Source organism: Salvelinus sp. IW2-2015, linkage group LG5 (assembly GCF_002910315.2).
Source record: "Salvelinus sp. IW2-2015 linkage group LG5, ASM291031v2, whole genome shotgun sequence".
In the NCBI taxonomy this organism is placed as follows: Eukaryota; Metazoa; Chordata; class Actinopteri; order Salmoniformes; family Salmonidae; genus Salvelinus; species Salvelinus sp. IW2-2015.
In genome coordinates this window covers 12,788,187-12,809,938 of record NC_036844.1, presented here as the reverse complement: position 1 = coordinate 12,809,938, position 21,752 = coordinate 12,788,187, and the positions used below count along the sequence as shown (strand labels likewise).

At 42.3% G+C, this 21,752-nt stretch overlaps 1 protein-coding gene across 1 annotated transcript in view; it reads left to right on the top strand.

Annotated features, from left to right (window-relative positions):
- Nucleotides 1–21,752, top strand: part of LOC111963935 (microtubule-associated serine/threonine-protein kinase 3-like) — a 181,591-nt gene that overhangs the window by 124,197 nt on the left and 35,642 nt on the right. The window contains 9 exon segments of the mRNA XM_023987530.2: nucleotides 10,259–10,347; nucleotides 14,932–15,001; nucleotides 16,803–16,881; nucleotides 18,051–18,208; nucleotides 18,410–18,485; nucleotides 19,050–19,259; nucleotides 19,814–19,915; nucleotides 20,260–20,376; nucleotides 20,378–20,393. Coding sequence (XP_023843298.1) covers nucleotides 10,259–10,347; nucleotides 14,932–15,001; nucleotides 16,803–16,881; nucleotides 18,051–18,208; nucleotides 18,410–18,485; nucleotides 19,050–19,259; nucleotides 19,814–19,915; nucleotides 20,260–20,376; nucleotides 20,378–20,393 — 917 coding nt within the window.

The following is a 21,752-nucleotide window of genomic DNA, read 5'->3' as shown; positions in this document are numbered from 1 at the left end:
CACATGGGAACCGGATATTATTCAGTTGGCTATCCAGATGAATGTTTCATGGCTGGGAGCCACATCCTGGGTCTTATTAATTTGGCACCAAATGGAAGAACCTACCCGAAATAGGGAGGATTTACTTGAATTTGTCCAATAAGAAACGCTTGTTTTTGTTTTCTGTTGAAAAAGGTTTGCTACCTTGTTCCTTAAAAAATACGACCCTGATTACAGCAGTTATCTCTGTCCCCACCAAGAAAGAGCCAAGATAGGCCTTGGTTTTAGTTTTCTGATGGTTCTTTGGCTTTGGTCTAGGCTACCCTGATTGACATTTCACAATGGCCCGGCCCATTGTGAAATGGACCAGGCCACATGACTGACCACGAGTTTCCAAAGGTGAAATCCCTTAATGAGTTTGACATAAGGGTAATGCCAACTAATTTCACTGTTTTATCCATAGACATAATATGTGACATCATATTTTGATCTTCTCTCTCAAACCCTTCCATCGAGTTATTAATGCTCTACCACTAGGTAAGTCTGAACAAGGATAATGTGCTATTATGTGGTTATTATTATTATCATGGATTGTAAGACTTGTCATAAGCATGTATGACCCCCTTATACTGTCTAATCTAAACGATGCTGACTTAATGACAACTGTTTGACCACCTCAAATCATAGCTTGTGAGGCAGCGCTTTTTTCGTAATTCCTATTTATTCCACAGTTGAAGACAGCTGTACAAGATGGATCCCTTTCATTATTGTTATTCACCAGCCAGCCTCCATTGCACATGAACAAACACTTAAAGATAAATTGGCTTGTTCATTAGAAGACGTTCTCTCTATCCTCTATGACCATGTCACACTGTTGGCTCTGTGAAAGCAATCCCATTATTGTTCCGCGTCTCTGAAATCCTATTGTCCTTTGGTATAATCATACAAAAAGCATGTAGTACTATGGAGGCATGAGTCCAAGCCAAACAAACAGCATACCCCTATGGATGATGTATTGGAAGTGAGTTCTCTAAGCCCACAAATAAATGTAGGATTCTGCTGATTTATAACGTGGCTATTGATTCACTTAAATGCAAATTCCACCAAAAGCGTCCCTATGATAAGATGGAAGGAGATGCAATGATTCCTTCATGTGCAAGGAGCTAGGATATTCAAACAAGCTATAGTTGACTTACTCACATTGGCACCTCTAACAGCGTTTGAGATGTATACTGAACAAAAATATAGACGCAACCAGCCACATTTTCAAAGATTTTACTGAGTTACAGTTCATATAAGGAAATCAGTCAATTGAAATAAATGCATTAGGCCTTAATCTATGGACTTCTCATGACTGGGCAGGGACACAGCCATGGGTGGGCATAGGCCCACCCACTTGGGAAACTGGCCCACCCAATGCAGAATTAGTTTTTCCCCACAAAAGGATTTTATTACAGACATAAATACTCCTCACTTTCATTAGGTGGCTGGTCTCAGACGATCCCGCAGGTGAAGAAGCCGGATGTGGATGTCCTGGGCTGTCATGGTTAAACGTGGTCTGCAGTTGTGAAGCTGGACGTACTGCCAAATTCTCTAAAATTGGAGGTGGCTTATGGTAGAGAAACAGCTCTGGTGGATATTCCTGCAGTCAGCATGCCAATTGCACGCTCCCTCAAAACTTGAGACATTGGTGGCATTGTGTTGTGACAAAACTGCACATTTTAGAGTGGCCTTTTATTGTCCCCGGCACAAGGTGCACCTGTGTAATGATCATGCTGTTTAATCAGATTGTTGATATGGCACACCTGTCAGATGGATAGATTATCTTGGCAAAGGTCAAATGCTCACTAACAAGGATGTAAACAAATTTGTGCACATAATTTGAGAGAAATATTTTTTTTGTGCTTATGGAACATTTCTGGGATTTTATTTCAGCTCATGAAATCATGGGACCAACACTTTACATGTTGCGTTTTATATTTTTTGTTCAGTATAAATTAAAAGCACTTTACATAGAACATTCATTATTAGTATCCAATCATTATAAACTCAGCAAAAAAATAAACCTCTCACTGTCAACTGCGTTTATTTTCATCAAACTTAACATGTGTAAATATTTGAATTAACATAAGATTCAACAACTGAACAAGTTCCACAGACATGTGACTAACAGAAATHGAATAATGTGTCTCTGAACAAAGCGGGGGGGGTCAAAATCAAAAGTAACAGTCACTATCTGTGACTATCTGTGACTGATTTTCCAGTTCTTGCTGTGAGATGTTACTCCACTCTTCCACCAAGGCACCTGCAAGTTCCCGGACATTTCTGGGGGGAATGGCACTAGCCCTTACCCTCCGATCCAACAGGTCCCAGACGTGCTCAATGGGATTGAGATCCGGGCTCTTCGCTGGCCATGATGTCTGTTGAGGACCTGCCTTACAACAGGCTTACAAGCCCTCAGTCCAGCCTCTCTCAGCCGATTGCGGACAATCTGAGCACTGATGGAGGGATTGTGCGTTCCTGGTATAACTCTGGCAGTTGTTGTTGCCATCCTGTACCTGTCCCACAGGTGTGATGTTCGGATGTACCGATCCTGTGCAGGTGTTGTTACACGTGGTCTGCCACTGCGAGGACGATCAGATGTCCATCCTGTCTCCCTTTCTTTTGGTGTTTTTCAGAGTCAGTAGAAAGGCCTCTTTAGTGTTTTCATAACTGTGACCTTAATTGCCTACTGTCTGTAAGCTGTTAGTGTCTTAACGACCGTTCCACAGGTACATGTTCATTAATTGTTTATGGTTCATTGAACAAGCATGGGAAACAGTGTTTAAACCCTTTACAATGAAGATCTGTGAAGTTAATTGGATTTTCTTTAGCATGGCGCTTGCAACGCTAGGATAGTGGGTTCAATTCTCGGGACACCCGTACATCAAATGTATTCACGCATGACTGTGACTGAAGTTTACATACACCTTAGTCAAATTCCCTTAAACTGAGTTTCTCACAATTCCTGACATTTAATCCCAGTAAAAATTCCCTGTCTTAGGTCAGTTAGGATCACCACTTTATTTTAAGAATGTGAAATGTCAGAATAATAGTAGAGAGAATGATATATTTCAGCTTTTATTTCTTTCATCACATTCCCAGTGGGTCAGAAGTTTACATACACTCAATTAGTATTTGGTAGCATTGCCTTTAAATTGTGCAACTTGGGTCAAACGTTTCGGGTAGCCTTCCACAAGCTTCCCACAAATAAATTGGGTGAATTTTGGCCCATTCTTCCTGACAGAGCTGGTGTAACTGAGTCAGGTTTTTAGGCCTCCTTGCTTAAACGCTGTTTTAGTTCTGCCCACAAATGTTCTATAGGATTGAGGTCAGGGCTTTGTGATGGCCACTCCAATACCTTGACTTTGTTTTCCTTAAGACATTTTGCCACAGCTTTGGAAGTATGCTTGGGGTCATTGTCCACTTGGAAGACCCATTTGCGACCAAGCTTTAACTTCCTAACTGAAGTCTTGTTATGTTGCAGGAAAATTGTGTGGATATATTGAAGCATCATGATGCCATCTATTTTGTGAAGTGCACGAGTCCCTCCTGCAGCAAAGCACCCCCACAACATGATGCTGCCACCCCCGTGCTTCACGGTTGGGATGGTGTTCTTCAGCTTGCAAGCTTCCCCCTTTTCCCTCCAAACATAACGATGGTCATTATTGCCAAACAGTTATATTTTTGTTTCATCAGGCCAATGGACATTTCTCTAAAAAAGTACGATCTTTGTCCCCATGTGCAGTTGCAACCCGTAGTCTGGCTTTTTTATGGCGGTTTTGGAGCAGTGGCTTCTTCCTTTTCCTTGATGAGCGGTCTTTCAGGTTATGTCAATATAGGACTCGTTTTACTGTGGATATTGATACGTTTGTACCTGTTTCCTCCAGCATCTTCACAAGGTCCTTTGCTGTTGTTCTGGGATTGATTTGCACTTTCAAACCAAAGTACGTTTGTCTCTAGGAGACAGAACGCGTCTCCTTCCTGAGCAGTATGATGGCTGCATGATCCCATGGTGTTTATACTTGCGTACTATTGTTTGTACAGATGAACGTGGTACTTTCAGGCATTTGGAAATTGCTCCCAATGATGATCCATACTTGTGGAGGTCTACAAATTTTTTTCTTGGCTGATTTCTTTGTGATTTTCCCATGATGTCAAGAAAGAGGCACTGGGTTTGAAGGTAGGCCTTGAAATACATCCACAGGTACACCTCCAATTGACTCAAATGATGTCAATTCGCCAATCAGAAGCTTCTAAAGCCATGACATCATTTTCTGGAATTTTCCAAGCTGTTTAAAGGCACAGTCAACTTAGTGTATGTATACTTCTGACCCACTGGAATTGTGATACAGTGAATTATCAGTAAAATAATCTGTCTGTAAACTATTGTTGGAAAAATGACTTATCATGCACAAAGTAGATGCCCTAACTGACTTGCCAAAACTGTAGTTTGTTAACAAAACATTTGTGGAGTGGTTGTTTTCAACCACGAGTTTTAATGGTTCCAACCTAAGTGTATGTAAACTTCCAACTTCAACTGTATATAGCTAGGTGTCATCTGAAATAACCCTAATTTATAAGGCTGTTCTTATTTGATTAATGGTGGTCGGACCCATCTATGTGAAGCTAGCCACAATAAGGATTAGCCACAACAGTGGACTTTGCGGTTAGCCTTCAAAATAAAATTCTGGTATAATTCTACTATTTGTATTCATTTGCATCACTGTCAATGACATACCTTTTACTTAGAAGGCAAACCACAAATTCCACTATTGTGCCTAATCCTTATTGTGGCTAGCTCCACAACATATAGTCCAGTCGAGTGTCACTAGCCAGATGAAGCTAGCTGGCTGCTTATAACGTTAGCTTTGGGCAACAGGGTTACGTAGCTGGCTAGCTATTTATTTTCATGAACTGAAGTTCAGTTTCAATAGGTGAACAAGTGGCTACCTAGCTAATACTTACTCACAAGGATTCCTAAGAATAATGAAAATTATTATATTGTTTTCAGGCTGGTTGTATTGGTGCTAGCTAGATACCAAGCTAAAGCTAGCTATCCTAGAAGTTGTGGTCGAACAAATTATGCTTTATTACCAACGCGGTATTATAAACACATGGCCGGTGTTTGCTTGTTTGCAGACTTTTTTTATACAGCTTTGACAGTGCTACTGTATCTTTTTTGACACGCAAAGACCAAACGGCGTTCCATAGTATGTATGTCGTGACGCTACTACTGTGTAACTCCGGTAGGGCAACATCTGACAAATAGTGCACTTGGTAGTGTGTACCGGTGCTCGACCAGTCGGCGAAAGCCAACATCACCCACAACAGAGAACGGTTGATTGTCAAGGGCAATGAATTCCATTATCTTGGCTTTAATGGATTTCGCCTTTGTTGTCTTGCTGAAATGTTCTTACTCTACTGACTGCTCGACTTATTGACTGCTCGATCCACACAGCAGACATTGTGGGCTAAGTTAGGAATGCTGTGTTGAATGTGTAGCGTAACATTTTACGCGGTGTCATTACGTAATGTACCTACGTTATATAGGTATGCACATCAGCTTTGACATCGGTTTTGCACATCAGCGTTAAATTAGACATTCCGATATATCGTGCATCCCTATAAACAATATTAAAGTGGCATTATTTAAAGTGCCATTGTTTGAAGTGACTAGTGATCCATTTATTAAAGTGTCCAGTGATTGGGTCTCAATGTAGGCAGCAGCCTCTCTGAGTTAGTGATTGCTGTTTAGCAGACTGATGGCCTTGAGATAGAAGCTGTTTTTCAATCTCTTGGTCCCAGCTTTGATGCACATGTACTGACCTCGCCTTCTGGATGATAGTGGTGTAAACAGGCAGTGGCTCGGATGGTTATTGTCCTTGATCATCTTTTTGGCCACATCACAGGTTGTCTGTGATGTGTACGCCGAGGAACTTAAAACTTTCCACCTTCTCCACTGCTGTCCCTTCGATATGGATTGGGGGTGCTCCCTCTTTTGTTTCCTGAAGTCCACGATCATCTCCATTGTTTTGTTGATGTTGAGTGAGAGGTTGTTTTCCTGACACGACACTCCCGAGTGCCCTCATCTCCTCCCTGGGGGCTGTCTCGTCGTTGTTGGTGATCAGGCCCACTACTGTTGTCGTCTGCAATCTTGATGATTGAGTTGGAGACGTGCATGGCCATGCAGTCGTGGGTGAACAGGAAGTACAGGAGAGGGCTGAGCACACACCCTTGTGGGGCCCCAGTGTTGAGGGTCAGCGAAGTGGAGATGTTGTTTCCTACCTTCACCACCAGGGGGCAGCCCGTCAAAGTTCAGGACCCAGTTGCACAGGGCGGGGTTGAGACCCAGGGCCTCCAGCTTGARGATGAGCTTGGAGGGTACTATGGTGTTGAATGCTGAGCTGTAGTCAATGAAAAGCATTCTTTCATAGGTATTATTTTTGTCCAGATGGGATAGGGCAGTGTGATGGCGTTTGCGTCATCTGTGGACCTGTATGGTCGGTATGCAAACTGAAGTGGGTCTAGGGTGGCCGGTAAGGTGACGGTGATATGATCCTTGACTCTCTAAGCACATCATGATGACAGAAGTGCTACGAGGCGGTAGTCATTTAGTTCAGTTATCTTTGCCTACTTGGGTACAGGAACGATGGTAGCCATATTGAAGCATGTGGAAATATGGCTGAATTTAAACAATGTAGTTATTCTCTCACCTAGTCTATCGGAGTGCAAGATTGAGATTTATTGATTCTACAAAGCCTTTCACATCTATGTGAAGTGTCAAGGATAGGGGCCAAGGGTAGATATGGAATTGAGCCATTATGTTGAAAATTCTACAGCAGAAAAATGGCTAGTGTTCTGAGGAGAATGCCTGAAGCACATCTAATGCAATCCTCTCACATGGCAGTGACTCCTCACTGAGAGAGCATTAAGATCGGAGCACCCCTTGGTGCAATGTCAACTGTAGCAGCTGCCTCGCCACAGACCTGACAGACAGCGTGCGTGTGTGTGACACACCGAGTATACTCCTGTATATACTTGTCTGTGAAATGACACTGTCCTCTAGCCATGATGCGGCACACTACTGCACCGTACTCTCACTCGCGCTCTATCAAAGCCTCAGCTCCTATCCTAAAATACTGAAATGGACAAGATGTCTAGTTATATTTACACTGTATGAAATGTGCTTCAATGTCAGCTTAATACTCTGAAATGACATGTCTCTCTGCTGAGCTGGAGGTTGCGCAATCACAGTCTCATTGAGGTCTGACCTTGCAGTGAATTGTCCCATGTTTTAAGGAATGGGGTATTTTCTCATTCTGTGTCATCTGGGAAGGCTATATACTGCAGTGTGATGTGGGTATTGATGTCTGTAGTGAAAATACATTGAGTATACAAAACATTAAGAACACCTGCTCTTTCCATGACATCGACTGACCAGATGAATCAAATCAAATTGTATTTGTCACTTGCGCCAAATACAACAGGTATAGATAGACCTTACAGTGAAATGCTTACTTACAAGCCCTTAACCAACAATGCAGTTTTAAGAAAATACCTTTAAAAAAAGAAAGAGATAAGAAAATGAAATAATTAAGGAGCAGCAGTAAATAACAATAGCGGGGCTATATACCAAGGGTACCGGTTCAGAGTCAATGTGTCAATGTGCAGGGGCACCGGTGTCGAGGTAATTGAGGTGAAAGCTATGATTGATCTCTTATTGATGTCACTTGTTAAATCCACTTCAATCAGTGTAGATGAAGGGGAGGAGATGGGCTAAATAAGGATTTTTAAGCCTTGAGACAATTGAGACATGCGTTGTATATGTATGCCATTCAGAGGGTGAATGGGCGAGACAAAATATTTAAGTGCCTATGGTAGTAGGTGCCAGGCACACCGGTTTGTGCATTTACCCCTAAGATTGAAACATTTCCACGAGTCATGTTTCTCCAAACCTTTTCTTGTGTACATTACTGAAGTCCCCTGTTGTGATTCAAAATACCCCACCCTTATGAGTCAGAATAAAAACATGAATGAATGACAGGGTAATATCAAAGTCATCAGATGTTTTACATTTACAAAATACACAGTAGGCTTCCCAATTCTTCCGCACTGTGGCAGTAGGCTAGAGTGCTTCGTCAGACTGGATACTAGTGTTACATCTTCGCTAGCTAAGCCCGGCTAAATAAGAGGATATGATTTGTTAGCAGTTAGCATGACATTTATAGAGCTACTGTACCCGGCACCTGTCAGTTCTTAATTTCCTCCTGAGGCAACTCAGCCAGCATGCTCTTTAAAGGACCCTCGTTGTTTTTATAGATATGATTTATACATTTTTCTCATATTTTCACTTGTCTTATTGATGTACAGTATGTAAAGGGATTTTAACATCTTCAAAACTACTGTATAAGTACAATGTTTTATTAGTAGTAGACCTACATTGACTGTGATGCTGGATGCTGGCAACCATTAGTCGTACAGATTGTGGATACGGTGCAGAGGATGGTATGCCAGACAATGTACTAACAGTTGTTTATGAAATGATAGTAGGCCTTTATTGTTTACTGTCAAGCAATTGAAGAGCAGTTTTTGGCTGTTCAATATTTATTCGGTGAGCAATAGGCATATTAGTCGGACAAATCAAACTGGCCATCTAATGATTCAGGGAGTGGCTACAGTAGTTTGCATCTGCCTTTGGTTTCATTGAGTAAGTACAGTAGACCTGTCCATCTTTTAAAACTATTTTTAACTAGACCTAGGGCTGTGACGTCATGGAAAAAAAAATACAAAAACACATATATAAAAAAATTATAATATATATAGATTTTTTTATACACATTTTCTCCTTTCATCCGCCCTGTTTCCACTGGCACTTAAAATTAAGGCCAAATTTGAGCTGGCTCGAATGGAATTCTCAAATTCGAACTGGGTCAAGGGAAACCCGGGCTAGTGCAGTTTCACAGCTGCTGCCAGCTCGATTAGAATTTGGGTTAGTGACACCGTTACTATGCAACCACCAAGCTGATCACTGCTGGATGTTGACAACGTTTAGCTAGCTCGTCTGGGCTTGTTGCTGTTAGCTAGCACATGGACAAGCAGTAGTCAGACATGACACAACATAACCGTCAGTTACACAGGTATACGGTAATTGTGCCAGCCCTGACTAGACCTATATTTTGTGTGTTCACTGAATATGCTAATTGACTTTCCCCAATAGAATCATCACTTACCTCTTTCTACATGAAAGTCACTGTTAACTGAATTTGCTCACTACCAGCTGTGCAGTATTTTTAGCTTCCTCCGGGTGTAGAATCAGGTCTGCAGCGTTTAATAATCCACAGACAAGGCCCATCTTCGACTAACCAGAGGCACTAACGAGGACTTTTTTCATTATGAATCCGTTACTCATGTTGCTGAGACTGCCTGGTCATGTAGTGCTCGGGGGGTTATATGATGTTTAATGGATCCTGCTGGTTGGGGCCTGCTAGGACAGGATTGGCCTATAGGAGATATCTGGTTGGTCACATTGGTTTATATGAGAGACATGGGCTGAGTTTAGACAGGCAGCCTAATTATGATAGTCTTTTTCACTAATTGGTCTTTTGATCAGCATTGAAAAAGATCTGATGTGAAAAGATCTGATGTGATTGGTCAAAATACCAATTAGTGGAAAAATATCAGAATTGGGCTGCGTCTGTTAACGCAGCCATGGTGGGTCACATTGGCCTATAGGAGATTATCTGGTGGTACCTTCTGTGGCAGATTGGCCTATAGGGGAAGATCTGGTGGGTCACATTGACCTATAGGAGAGATCTGGGCCTCTAGAATTGGGTTATGTGGACTTGCAAAGCTCTAGGTAGAAGTTCCCCACAGATGTAGGGTCACCTTATTCTGCTCCAGCCCTAGCCTTCCCTTAGGGGGAAATGGCATCTAGGGCAACTTCATCATACTCCAAGTGCTAACCTATATCAATCTAAGAACGAGGGAAAAAAGTGTTGAAGAGTTTCCATGTCTTTAATGTTTTTCTTTTAGTGTGTACTGGAAGTCTTTTTTGTGGATGTGAGTGATGTATTAGTGCAGTGAAATGTCAAGTGCATCTTAAGTATCTACGATTACATCTGGCATGTTTCCTTAGACAATAAAGCACTCTGACTGACTCGCTGGCTGACAAAGAGGCTTTGTTGCCTCTTTCTCACCAGTTTGGCTGTCTAACCTCTTACTGTCTGTGTTTTCATAGCTGCAGGACGAGCAACAGAAAAAGCCTGATAGGAAGTGGTCAGTCTTCGGCGCTTCCGCGACCTCACTCCCCCCTCTCATCGCATACAGGTAAGGCTTGTCTATGTGTGAATAATTGTTGTACTGTACAGTACAGGCATCTGTTTTGATGGGTGTGTGTGAAGTGCCCGATTGAGTAAAAGACCGAATGAATATTGTTGTGCTTGCAAAGAGGCTTTGGTTGGCCAGTGTGTTCTACCCCTGAATGAAGGCCATTGTCTGTGGGTAAATGCAGAAGCAGTCTGGAAAAGCCATTCTTCAGAAGTGCAATCTATTTCTGATTCATTAGCCACCCACAAGATCCCATCCTCCACCCATCTCGCTCTCTCTGTAGACCTTTACCACAACACACTGTCTGAAATGTTAGCAACCTGTCTTCTACAACAAAAGTGACAAACTAGCTGTTTCTGCAAGAAATCTTTTCCAATCATTTTTTATTATAATGGCAAATGCTTTCATTGAAACCGATTTCAAAGGAGGATGGGATCTGAAAATAATGTAAGACGATGTGAAATACAGCACATCTCTCTGATGGTACAACTATTTTAGTAAAATTTTGGTTGTAGCCTGGTGTCCAGACGCAAGTGGGTCTAGGCTACTTTGGTCCAATCTGTAAACTGAAGGCAGTCTAACTGCATTATTTCAGAATCATACTTAAAAACATTCTGACAGTGTAGTGAAAAATAATAAATCAGCACATGGGTTGCACATAAGGCAAAAGCAGGCTGAGTAAATGATAGGCTTTTCGTGGTACAGCCGAAGACAAGTCTCTGATGCCAGTGGTTAAAAAGGGTGAGTGCTCTGTGCTATCGGAGCGCTGGCATTGGAACCAGCAGGGATTGTGATTGTAATGGTTCAAGAAGTGGCGGGCCTCGTGAAGGAAATGCACAGGGAGGAGAGGGTGGACTTAATCTATTCCAGCCTGGGTGTTTTATTTCCTGACAGGCCAAACACTGATAACGGCCCTCTGTTTGCGTAGTCAGACATTCTTGCCTTGCTAGAGAGCTCATTCCTTAAGATGAACTATGTGAGAATTAGTGACGGTAATGACAGGGCTGAACTATGGGAGAATTTCACTGGCTGGCACGGACGTATTGCAAGTACATGTACATTTGGTAAGAGCGTTGTTTCCAGTTGTCATGTTAGTTGCAGTGGTTGTCACCGTTTTGGCATTTAGGTGATGGCTGGAGTGTGTGCCTACAGTACCCATTTTACTTTGACATATTGTTCACTGCGCTTTTCTTCAGTAAAATAAACTCAGCAAAAAAAGAAACGTCCTCTCACTGTCAACTGCGTTTATTTTCAGCAAACTTAACATGTGTAAATATTTGTATGACCATAACAAAATTCGACAACTGAGACATAAACTGAACAAGTTCCACAGACATGTGGCTAACAGAAATTGAATAATGTGTCCCTGAACAAAGGGGGGGTCAAAATCAAAAGTAACAGTCAGTATCTGCTGTAGCCACCAGCTGCATTAAGTACTGCAGTGCATCTCCTCCTCATGGACTGCACCAGATTTGCCAGTTCTTGCTGTGAGATGTTACCCCACTCTTCCACCAAGGCACCTGCAAGTTCCCATACATTTATGGGGGGAATGACCCTAGCCCTTATCCTCCGATCCAACAGGTCCCAGACGTGCTCAATGGGATTGAGATCCGGGATCCTCGCTAGCCATGGCAGAACACTGACATTCCTGTCTTGCAGGAAATCACGAACAGTATGACTGGTGGCATTGTCATGCTGGAGGGTCATGTCAAGATGAGCCTGCAGGAAGGGTACCACATGAGGGAGGAGGATGTCTTCCCTGTAACGCACAGTGTTGAGATTGCCTGCAATGACAACAAGCTCAGTCCGATGATGCTGTGACACACTGCCGCAGACCATGACGGACCCTCCACCTCCAAATCGATCTCGCTCCAGAGTACAGGCCTTGGTGTAACGCTCATTCCTTCAACGTTAAACGTGAATCCGAACATCACCCCTGGTGAGACAAAACCGCGACTCGTCAGAGAAGAGCACTTTTGCCAGTCCTGTCTGGTCCAGCAACGGTTGGTTTGTGCCCGTAGGCAACGTTGTTACCGGTGATGTCTGGTGGGGACCTGCCTTACAACAGGCCTACAAGCGCTCAGTCCAGCCTCTCTCATTCTATTGCGGACAGTCTGATCACTGATGGAGGGATTGTGCGTTCCTGGTGTAACTCGGGCAGTTGTTGTTGCCATCCTGTACCTGTCCCGCAGGTGTGATGTTCGGATGTACCGATCCTGTGCAGGTGTTGTTACACGTGGTCTGCCACTGCGAGGACAATCAGCTCTCCATCCTGTCTCCCTGTAGCGCTGTCTTAGGCGTCTCACAATACGTACATTGCAATTTATTGCCCTGTCCACATCTGCAATCCTCATGCCTGCTTGCAGCATGCCTAAGGCACGTTCACACAGATGAGCAGGGACCCTGGGAATATTTATTTTGGTGTTTTTCAGAGTCAGCAGAAAGGCCTATTTAGTGTCCTACGTTTTCATAACTGTGACCTTAATTGCCTACCGTCTGTAAGCTGTTAGTGTCTTAACGACCATTCCACATGTTCATGAATTGTTTATGGTTCATTGAACAAGCATGGGAAACAGTGTTTAAACCCTTTACAATGAGGATCTGTGAAGTTATTTGGATTTTTGCGAATTATCTTTGAAAGACAGGGTCTGAGTTTAGCTATTAAGAATTCTGGATCGTTAGTGAACGCTTTTTTACGTATGAATTATAAACAGTAAAGTCTGCTCAGCATACTATATTACGACAGCTACTGTTTAAATAAGCAATCCTGGTATCTTTTCTCTAAACACATAAAATTCATCTATATTATTCTGTGTCTACATTGCTATTAGAATTTGATTATACAGGATTAATCTCAAATAATGGACTTGACCTCCATCTGGATTGGGTTAAGTGTTCCTTTTCCTCAGGTGTATTCTATCCCATTCTGGTGATTATTTATTAATGCTCATCAGCTGTGATTAAATTACACCACAATTAAACAGGTGACATTCATCACCATCTAACTAGCCTCGCTCTGTTCCCCTGTACCACCATTGTTACCCCAGTACCGCAAAGCCCATTTGCTATAGTCAGACTCGTCACAGGGGTTGGACATATTTGGCCTTAGTTAATTAACTGTTTACTCCCCCCTTCGGCTACAGAGTTAATTATGTCTAATTAACGTTGAACCGATGGTTGGTTCTTAACCTTATCGGTGAGTGAACACAAAGCCTAATTGCTGTCGTTGGGGTAAGCCCCGCAGTTTGATGTGTTGAATAGCCTGAGGCAGTAGCCACAAAACTGTAGGACTGTGGGTAATAAGTGCATGCTGTCCATATGGATGGTGGGTTGGAGGGATAGAGGAATAATTTGAAGGGCTGCCCTGGTAGAGGACGCTTCAGGCTCCACTATGGGACATTAAGGTCTGCAATAAAACCCCAAGACCCCGAATATTCGCGTCTGTTAGCTAAGGGCTATAACTATCACCTTATGGATGGCAAAAAATGTGTATTTTATAGCCAGATGTCTTCACCCAGACTGTCTTTGTTTGTAAGCGCCATTTCATTTACATAGCTATTTAGAATACGGTATTAGCCTATAGGCTACTCTTACAGTAGATTGTATTGTCCCTGTACACATTTAGCCCACAGGTCTTTATTCCACATTCAATCCATACATTTTTTATAATTAGTTTTAATCAGCATGCTAGTGCTAGGCAGGTAGTGTACCTTTCGTAGAGTACAGTACCTGTCATGCATTTGTGGTGCCTTACAACTAGCACATTTGTAAAGCAAATCAAAGTCCATTCTTCCCCTAGGTCCTTGAGCTGAACGTACTGTACGCTGCTGCCTCGTAGCTTTCAGATGTTTGATATTCAGCTATTTTGTGTGTGCTGCTTTTACAACACATGAAAACCAGCTGCCATTGAAATAAATTGTCTTTGTCTGTTGAGATATTCCTCTGTCTACAAAGACCTTTCTTTTTTTCTTTCTTTTTTTTTTTAAAAGATGGGTAATTTCACATTTCTTTTTGCTTTTTGACTGACACCTAGTGGGGGTGGGGGGGGGGGGGGTGAAGGGTAAAAATTGAATTATTCATTGGTTGGGACAATTGCACGTAAACATTTTATTGTAATTTTAAATAAGTAAACGTTTTTTTGGTGTGTGGCATTTCTTGTGTGTCTCCTGATGAATCGAAGCCGATGTAGATTGTTAATATTATGTAGTTACTGATTCAAGCAGAGCAGTCCCATTTGAGAGGCTTTCAGTCTTCCTAGATTAAGCTCCATCAGATAAGAGACAAGGAAGCACAATAAAATCTAAAATGCAGTATGAAGTACAATAGCTAGTAAATTGATGAAAAAATGTAATTTATCTATGCTGGTTTATTAGACTTTCTATGGTTTTTCATATCAATGAATCAATGTAACACAGTGCTTAGACCAACTCCCAATTTGGTATAGGTTTGATTCTATGCTCTAGGCTTATTATTATTATTATTAACTTCATTAATTTCAAATGCTTTTATTTCAGGTTTATGATTTTTTATTTATTTTTTACTTCTAATCTTCCCTTGTTTCTCTGCTTTTCCTCTGAACAACAGGAACGAGTCCTCAAGACAGCCCCAGAAACTTCTCTCCTAGTGCCTCAGCTCACTTCTCCTTTGCACGAAGGTAATAAGGAAATGCATGTTCTTTGAGTACCTCTGCTCAACTAGCATGCTTGCAAATTTTTTTTTGTTTTGTTTAACAATTTCCTGAAAGTAATTCAAACTTCATCTCAGTCATAATGTTGCTTTCTCTTGGTAATTATCTGACAGATGGCGTAAGAAATGTGGGATACAAAGGAAATACGAATCTTGATAGAAACTGTTTATAATTATTTTTTTTACAACAAAACCAAATTGTGGCGCTATTATAGTCTGATGCAGACAGTTAACGGTTCTTTTGAGAAGCGAAGGCAGGATGTCTTCTGACTGGCTCTTTATACAGAGATATAAATCACAGGCAGGTTCAAGGGTTCAGTCTTTCACAAATAGCCTGAAAGATTTTTTTGTTCTACCCTCACTCAACACATTTCATTTTTATGATTCACAGTCTTTGCCACAGACCAGGCAGGTAACGTCATGTTAGGCCTCAGTTTGCCTTTCCCAACAATGCAGAGAGGAAGAAAATAGAGAAATAATAGAAAAGTGATAACACGTAATAATAAATACACAATGAGTAACGATAACTTTGCTATATACACGGGGTACCAGTACCGAGTCGATATGCGTGGATACGAGGTAGTTTTGGTATACTGTATACAGTGCCTTCGGAAAGTATTCAGACCACTTGACTTTTTCAACATTTTGTTACGTTACAGCCTTATTGTAAAATGTATTTAAAAAAAATAATAATAATAATACTCATCAAATCTACACACAATACACAATAATGACAAACCAAAACAGTTTTTTAGACATTTTTGCAAATTTATTACAAATAAAAAACAGAAATCCCTTATATAAATAAGTATTCTGACCCTTTGCTATGAGACTCAAAATTAAGGTCAGGTGCATCTTGTTTCCATTTATCGTCCTTCACCTGAGGTATATTCAATTGATTGGACATGATTTGGAACGACACACACCTGTCTATATACGGTTCCACAGTTGACACTCCATGTCGGAGCAAAAACCCATCCATGAGGTCGAAGGAATTGTCCATAGAGTAAAGGGTCTGAATACTTATGTAAATGTGATATTTCAGGTGTTTTTTTTTACATTTGCAAAAATGTCTAAAACTGTTTTTGCTTTGTCATTATGGGGTATTGTGTGTAGATTGATGAGGGGGGAAAAAACATTTAGTCCATTTTAGAATAAGGCTGTAACATAACAAAATGTGGAAAAAGTCAAGGGGTCTGATTACTTTCTGAATGCACTGTACCTAGCCATTATACCTGAATCATGAAAATCCCTTTTGATTTGTTTCTATCTGTCCCTACATGTAATCTCATGTATTATTCCTTTGAGAGTTTGTTTTCTTGTTCAGTGTTATTGGTTAGTGCAAAAATAAGGCATCTTATTACTAGGCGTTGGTTACAGGTAGTAGAGGTCAAGGACACTGCTTCAGTAGGCTATTGAAAAGCTGAATATTTTCTACCCTTTCCATCAGATAAGTGAAGGCTGCATATGACATGCCTCTGATCATTACTGCACATAGATCAAAGGTCACCCAGAACCTTTGATTTTTAGGCCTTTGCAAATTTTACTTTGTATATTTTAATCATTAGCTCAGTCAAATAAGGGCAGTTATGTTATGTACAATCCTGGATATTTGAGTATTCTTGTTTTGAATATCATTCATAGGTATTGTAATATACTGTTCATAACTACAGTTCTCATTCCTGATTAGTAATGGATGGGTTTAGGGATGGGTTCAAAGTTAATGGTGACGTCTGCCTCGTTCTATCTCTGTCTGTGTGTTTGAGAAGGACTGATGGACGACGCTGGTCTTTGGCATCTCTGCCCTCATCTGGCTATGGCACCAATACACCCAGCTCCACTGTCTCTGTACGTACCATACCTTACCACTCACTTTGCTACAAACACTTAAGAATCAACTCAATGAGTCATTACATGTGTTAGCTAGATTTTAAAAAAGCAATGACAAAAAGGTTGTTAAACCTAAACCCCTTCACATACAATATACCGATGGAAAACCGTTTCCATCCCGCCCCCCAAAAATACAGATACCAAATCACTGGAAATGTAAGAATTCATTTGAATAAAGATGTTTCAATGTGAAATGATAATTTGATAGACTGCCTCTAGTCTGTTCTTCAGTGACCGGTGCTGTACTGTAGGCTATTGGAAGTCAGATGAGGGGTGAACAGATACTCCTGCTAGTGTCTCCCAGGTTGACTCATACCACCAGAAATGTGTTTAGGGCCAGCAGATTGTTTTTAGGGAGTTAACATGGCGCTGACACAAAGCCAACAGCTATGCCCCACACATAAACAAACACACACACGGCAACGTGTCCGTGGCCACGCACTCTTGCACACACATACAGAAACACACGCACATAACCACCCACACCTCTGATCTGTTTACTGACAAAGTCAAATCACACAGGCAGGAAATAGTCAACTCTGAAACCTATGCGTCACACTCACACGCAGGATTGACCACACACACAAACCAAGTAAGCACGCCTCCACACACAAAGTAATGGGTTGTTTGTTTACGGCCATGTTTTATGAGGACATTCATTTAGAGTTGATAAATACTTGATGTTTTGTTGGAGGCTGGTGAGGATTACTGTTAGAGAATTTACTATAGAGAAGGATTGACTGGCAACTGTGTTTGTCCAGGCTATGTTTACACATCTGGTTGCTAAGGGTCTTTGCAGCTCACTTGAAGATGAATCCTTTTTGGATTTTATTTCAGAACAATGTGTTGAGAAGAAAAGGGAAAGTTCACAGTAATTTGTTAGCTTTCATGTACCGTCACAACTATTTCAGCACCCATACGTTTCAGTCCTTCGTTTTCAAGACACTGTAAAAGGGAATAAGGTACCGTAATGAACATGTGCCCAATCAATTGAACACAGCAGTCAGAAAAAGCACCCACTCTCCTGGTAACTGCCATTCTCTCGTGCAACGACGTCAATCAAAGCGTTAGCCTCTCGTTCTTCTTTTTATCTTTTCTCGTTCAATGTATATTCATTTCATTTCCAGTCGTCCTGTTCATCACAGGAGAAGCTTCACCAGCTGCCCTTCCAGCCCACGCCGGACGAGCTGCACTTCCTCTCCAAGCACTTCTGCACCGAGAGCATCGCTGGGGATGACCGACGGAGGGGGACCGCGCCCATGCGACCCCGCTCGCGCAGTCTCAGGTACGTACGAAGGCCCGGCAAGGTCACACACCTTTATAGATGCCGGGGATAACGGCCGCTGAAAAGTATCCTCCTTTTATATACTTTTATGTGAATAGTTTTCAAATGAGATTTGATTCAAACTATATCAATGTATTTGTGCTGTAATATCTGTTGTAATATAATTACTGATCATTCCTTTGTATTTCTATGTGTTTGCAGCCCTGGAAGATCCCCATCCTGTTGTGATCATGAGATTATTATGATGAACCATGTCTACAAGGAACGCTTTCCTAAGGTGAGGGGCCAACTGAGTTAGATCTATAATGTCGTATTGCCTTCAAGCTAGAATCCTTAATTGAAACAATAACGAATTGAACCCCCCCGCCTGTTTCGCTAAAAACGCTAAGGGATGGGGCTGAAGAAATGTAACCACTCTCAAATTCATAGACAGAGCTATGTACAGAGCAAGTACTGACCTTCCATAATATCAAATGTATAGTTTTAACCATGTTTTGAGGCTATACAGTGTTTGTTTTCATTTACCTTGTTTACCATCTTATATTTGGGGATCTAATGGTGTACGACAGTTGAACTAAGCGCATGAGGCATTTATAAGTTATATTATTCAAGAATCAATGGGTATATATCATTAATTTATAGGTCCAAAAATGGATGTAACATCTAAGGATTCTAGCGTTAGCAATGGTTATTTGTTATCAAAACAAATGCTAATGTCTTAACAGTTGTTGCTGAGAGTTGGTCTTTTTCACCCACAGTTCTTTTCCACCGTTGAACCTTTTCACCCTCTCTCAACACATTCTCTACTTGTAACCCTTTCCACCCCTCTGTGTCTCTCCAGGCCACAGCCCAGATGGAGGAGAGGATCCAGGAGATCATCCGGACCAGCTCCCCGGAGAGCGTGCTGCCGCTGGCGGACGGTGTGCTGGGTTTCGCCCACCACCAGATCATCGAGCTGGTCCGCGACTGCCTGGAGAAGAGCCGCCTGGGCCACATCACATCACGCTACTTCTGTGAGCTCACCGACAAGCTGGAGAGGCTCTTCCAGGAGGTGGGTGACATTTTGGGTACATCTCAATAGTGTAATAATAATGAATGTAATGCAAAGTTGTTTTTTTCCCCTTGTGTCCTCTACTCTACAATACAAAACCTGGATTAATGAAGGAAAGGAGATGAGGAAAGTGTGTAGTGTAGAGTGTGGTGCCATCCGCTATCCATGGGGGATATCACTGGTTAACTTTAGCAGCCACTTTAAAAGACATCAATCTTTTACCGTAGTAATAAGTACACTGTAAGTACAATGTCGGTGTACATTACAGCACAGGACTTTGAAACTATCAAACAGATTCTTTCACCAAAATAATTTGGTTTACAGTGCTCCCTTACTTCTGGTATTCAGTCATTTTCGTAGCACTATTTCTATTCTGTAACTATTAATAACTTGTTTATAGATGTTTTGTATTTCTCAATGTCCTCTCGCCTCATGCCTGCTTCCTATTATACTCCCTCCCTTTCACTTAATGGTGCTTACAGTCCCGAGCACTGAGCAGCTCACAGGTCCGTGTGAAATGTTGAACGAGTGTGTTCTGTTCTCTGTATCTATAGTCCACGTCTCGGTCGGAGAGCCAGGAGGTGAACTTCATCAAAGAGCTGGTAAAGAAGATCCTCATCGTCATCGCCAGGCCGGCGCGCCTGCTGGAATGCCTGGTATGTCTCGCCTAATTGTCGCTAGCTAGCTACCAAGCACATGGCCATGACTTCACAAATTAAACGGCAACTAGGGACAGGAGTTTTTCCAAGGGACAAAAGTTTTTCCTGACCATGTGGTGTGACTAGGCAAACCACTGAGTCCTAATACTAAGTACGAGTTCTTTCTGGTGGTGACAAAAGTAATATAGATGCAATCCATCCTCCTCTTGCTCCTGCTAGTCCTCATTGTCACAATAACATCACCATCAACTCAGAGAAAAGCCAACAGCACACGGACGATGCCCATTGGAACTAAGAGTTCCCGAAGTGAAACCCGTGTCCCTGTGTTGTCCTCTCCTCAGGAGTTTGATCCAGAGGAGTTCTACCATCTGTTGGAGGCTGCCGAGGGTCACGCCAAAGAGGGCCAGGGCATCAAGACTGACATCCCCCGCTACATCATCAGCCAGCTGGGTCTCAACACGGGACCCCCTGGAAGGTCGTCAAGTTTGACTTTTGACCTTTTAGGGAGTAGGTCGGCCGTGCCTAAACCAGGGCTCTCCAACCCTGTTCCTGGAGAACTACCGTCCTGTAGGTTTTAACTCCAACCCTGTTCCTGGAGAACTACCGTCCTGTAGGTTTTAACTCCAACCCTGTTCCTGGAGAACTACCGTCCTGTAGGTTTTTAACTCCAACCCTGTTCCTGGAAGAACTACCGTCCTGTAGGTTTTAACTCCAACCTGTTCCTGGAGAACTACCGTCCTGTAGGTTTTAACTCCAACCCTGTTCCTGGAGAACTACCGTCCTGTCGGTTTTTAACTCCAACCTGTTCCTGGAGAACTACCGTCCTGTAGGTTTTTAACTCCAACCCTGTTCCTGGAGAACTACCGTCCTGTCGGTTTTTAACTCCAACCCTGTTCCTGGAGAACTACCGTCCTGTAGGTTTTTAACTCCAACCCTGTTCTGGAGAACTACCGTCCTGTAGGTTTTTAACTCCAACCCTGTGCCTGGAGAACTACCGTCCTGTAGGTTTTTAACTCCAACCCTGTTCCTGGAGAACTACCGTCCTGTCGGTTTTTAACTCCAACCCTGTTCCTGGAGAACTACCGTCCTGTAGGTTTTTACTCCAACCCTGTTCCTGGAGAACTACCGTCCTGTCGGTTTTTACTCCAACCCTGTTCCTGGAGAACTACCGTCCTGTGGTTTTTAACTCCAACCCTGTTCCTGGAGAACTACCATCCTGTAGGTTTTCACTCCAACCCTGTTCCTGGAGAACTACCGTCCTGTAGGTTTTAATCCACCCTGTTCTGGAGAACTACCGTCCTGGTAGGTTTTTTTTAACTCCAACCCTGTTCCTGGAGAACTACCGTCCTGTAGGTTTTTAACTCCAACCCTGTTCCTGGAGAACTACCGTCCTGTAGGTTTTTAACTCCAACCCTGTTCCTGGAGAACTACCGTCCTGTAGGTTTTAACTCCAACCCTGTTCCTGGAGAACTACCATCCTGTAGGTTTTCACTCCAACTCTAATCTATCTCACTTGATTAATAATTAGCTGGTTAATTAGCTGAATCCGGTTAATTACAACTTGGGTTGGAGCGAAAACTGACGTGAGGATAGTTGTTCAGGAACACGGTTGGAGAGCCCTGGCCTTAACCAAAGTTAGTAGAGGTGCAGCCAAACATCACACGTTCAGAAATGAAAAGAGTGCTTTCTGATGAAAGCTGCAAGGGCTGTGAACTCATTCCAGTGGTGGGCTGCATTGATAAAGGAAGTAATCAAGATGTACATTCCAATTCTTCACCCTTTTCCCGAAGTGTACCCCCTCATGGATTTCAAAGGAATGGAGTGAGGAATATGG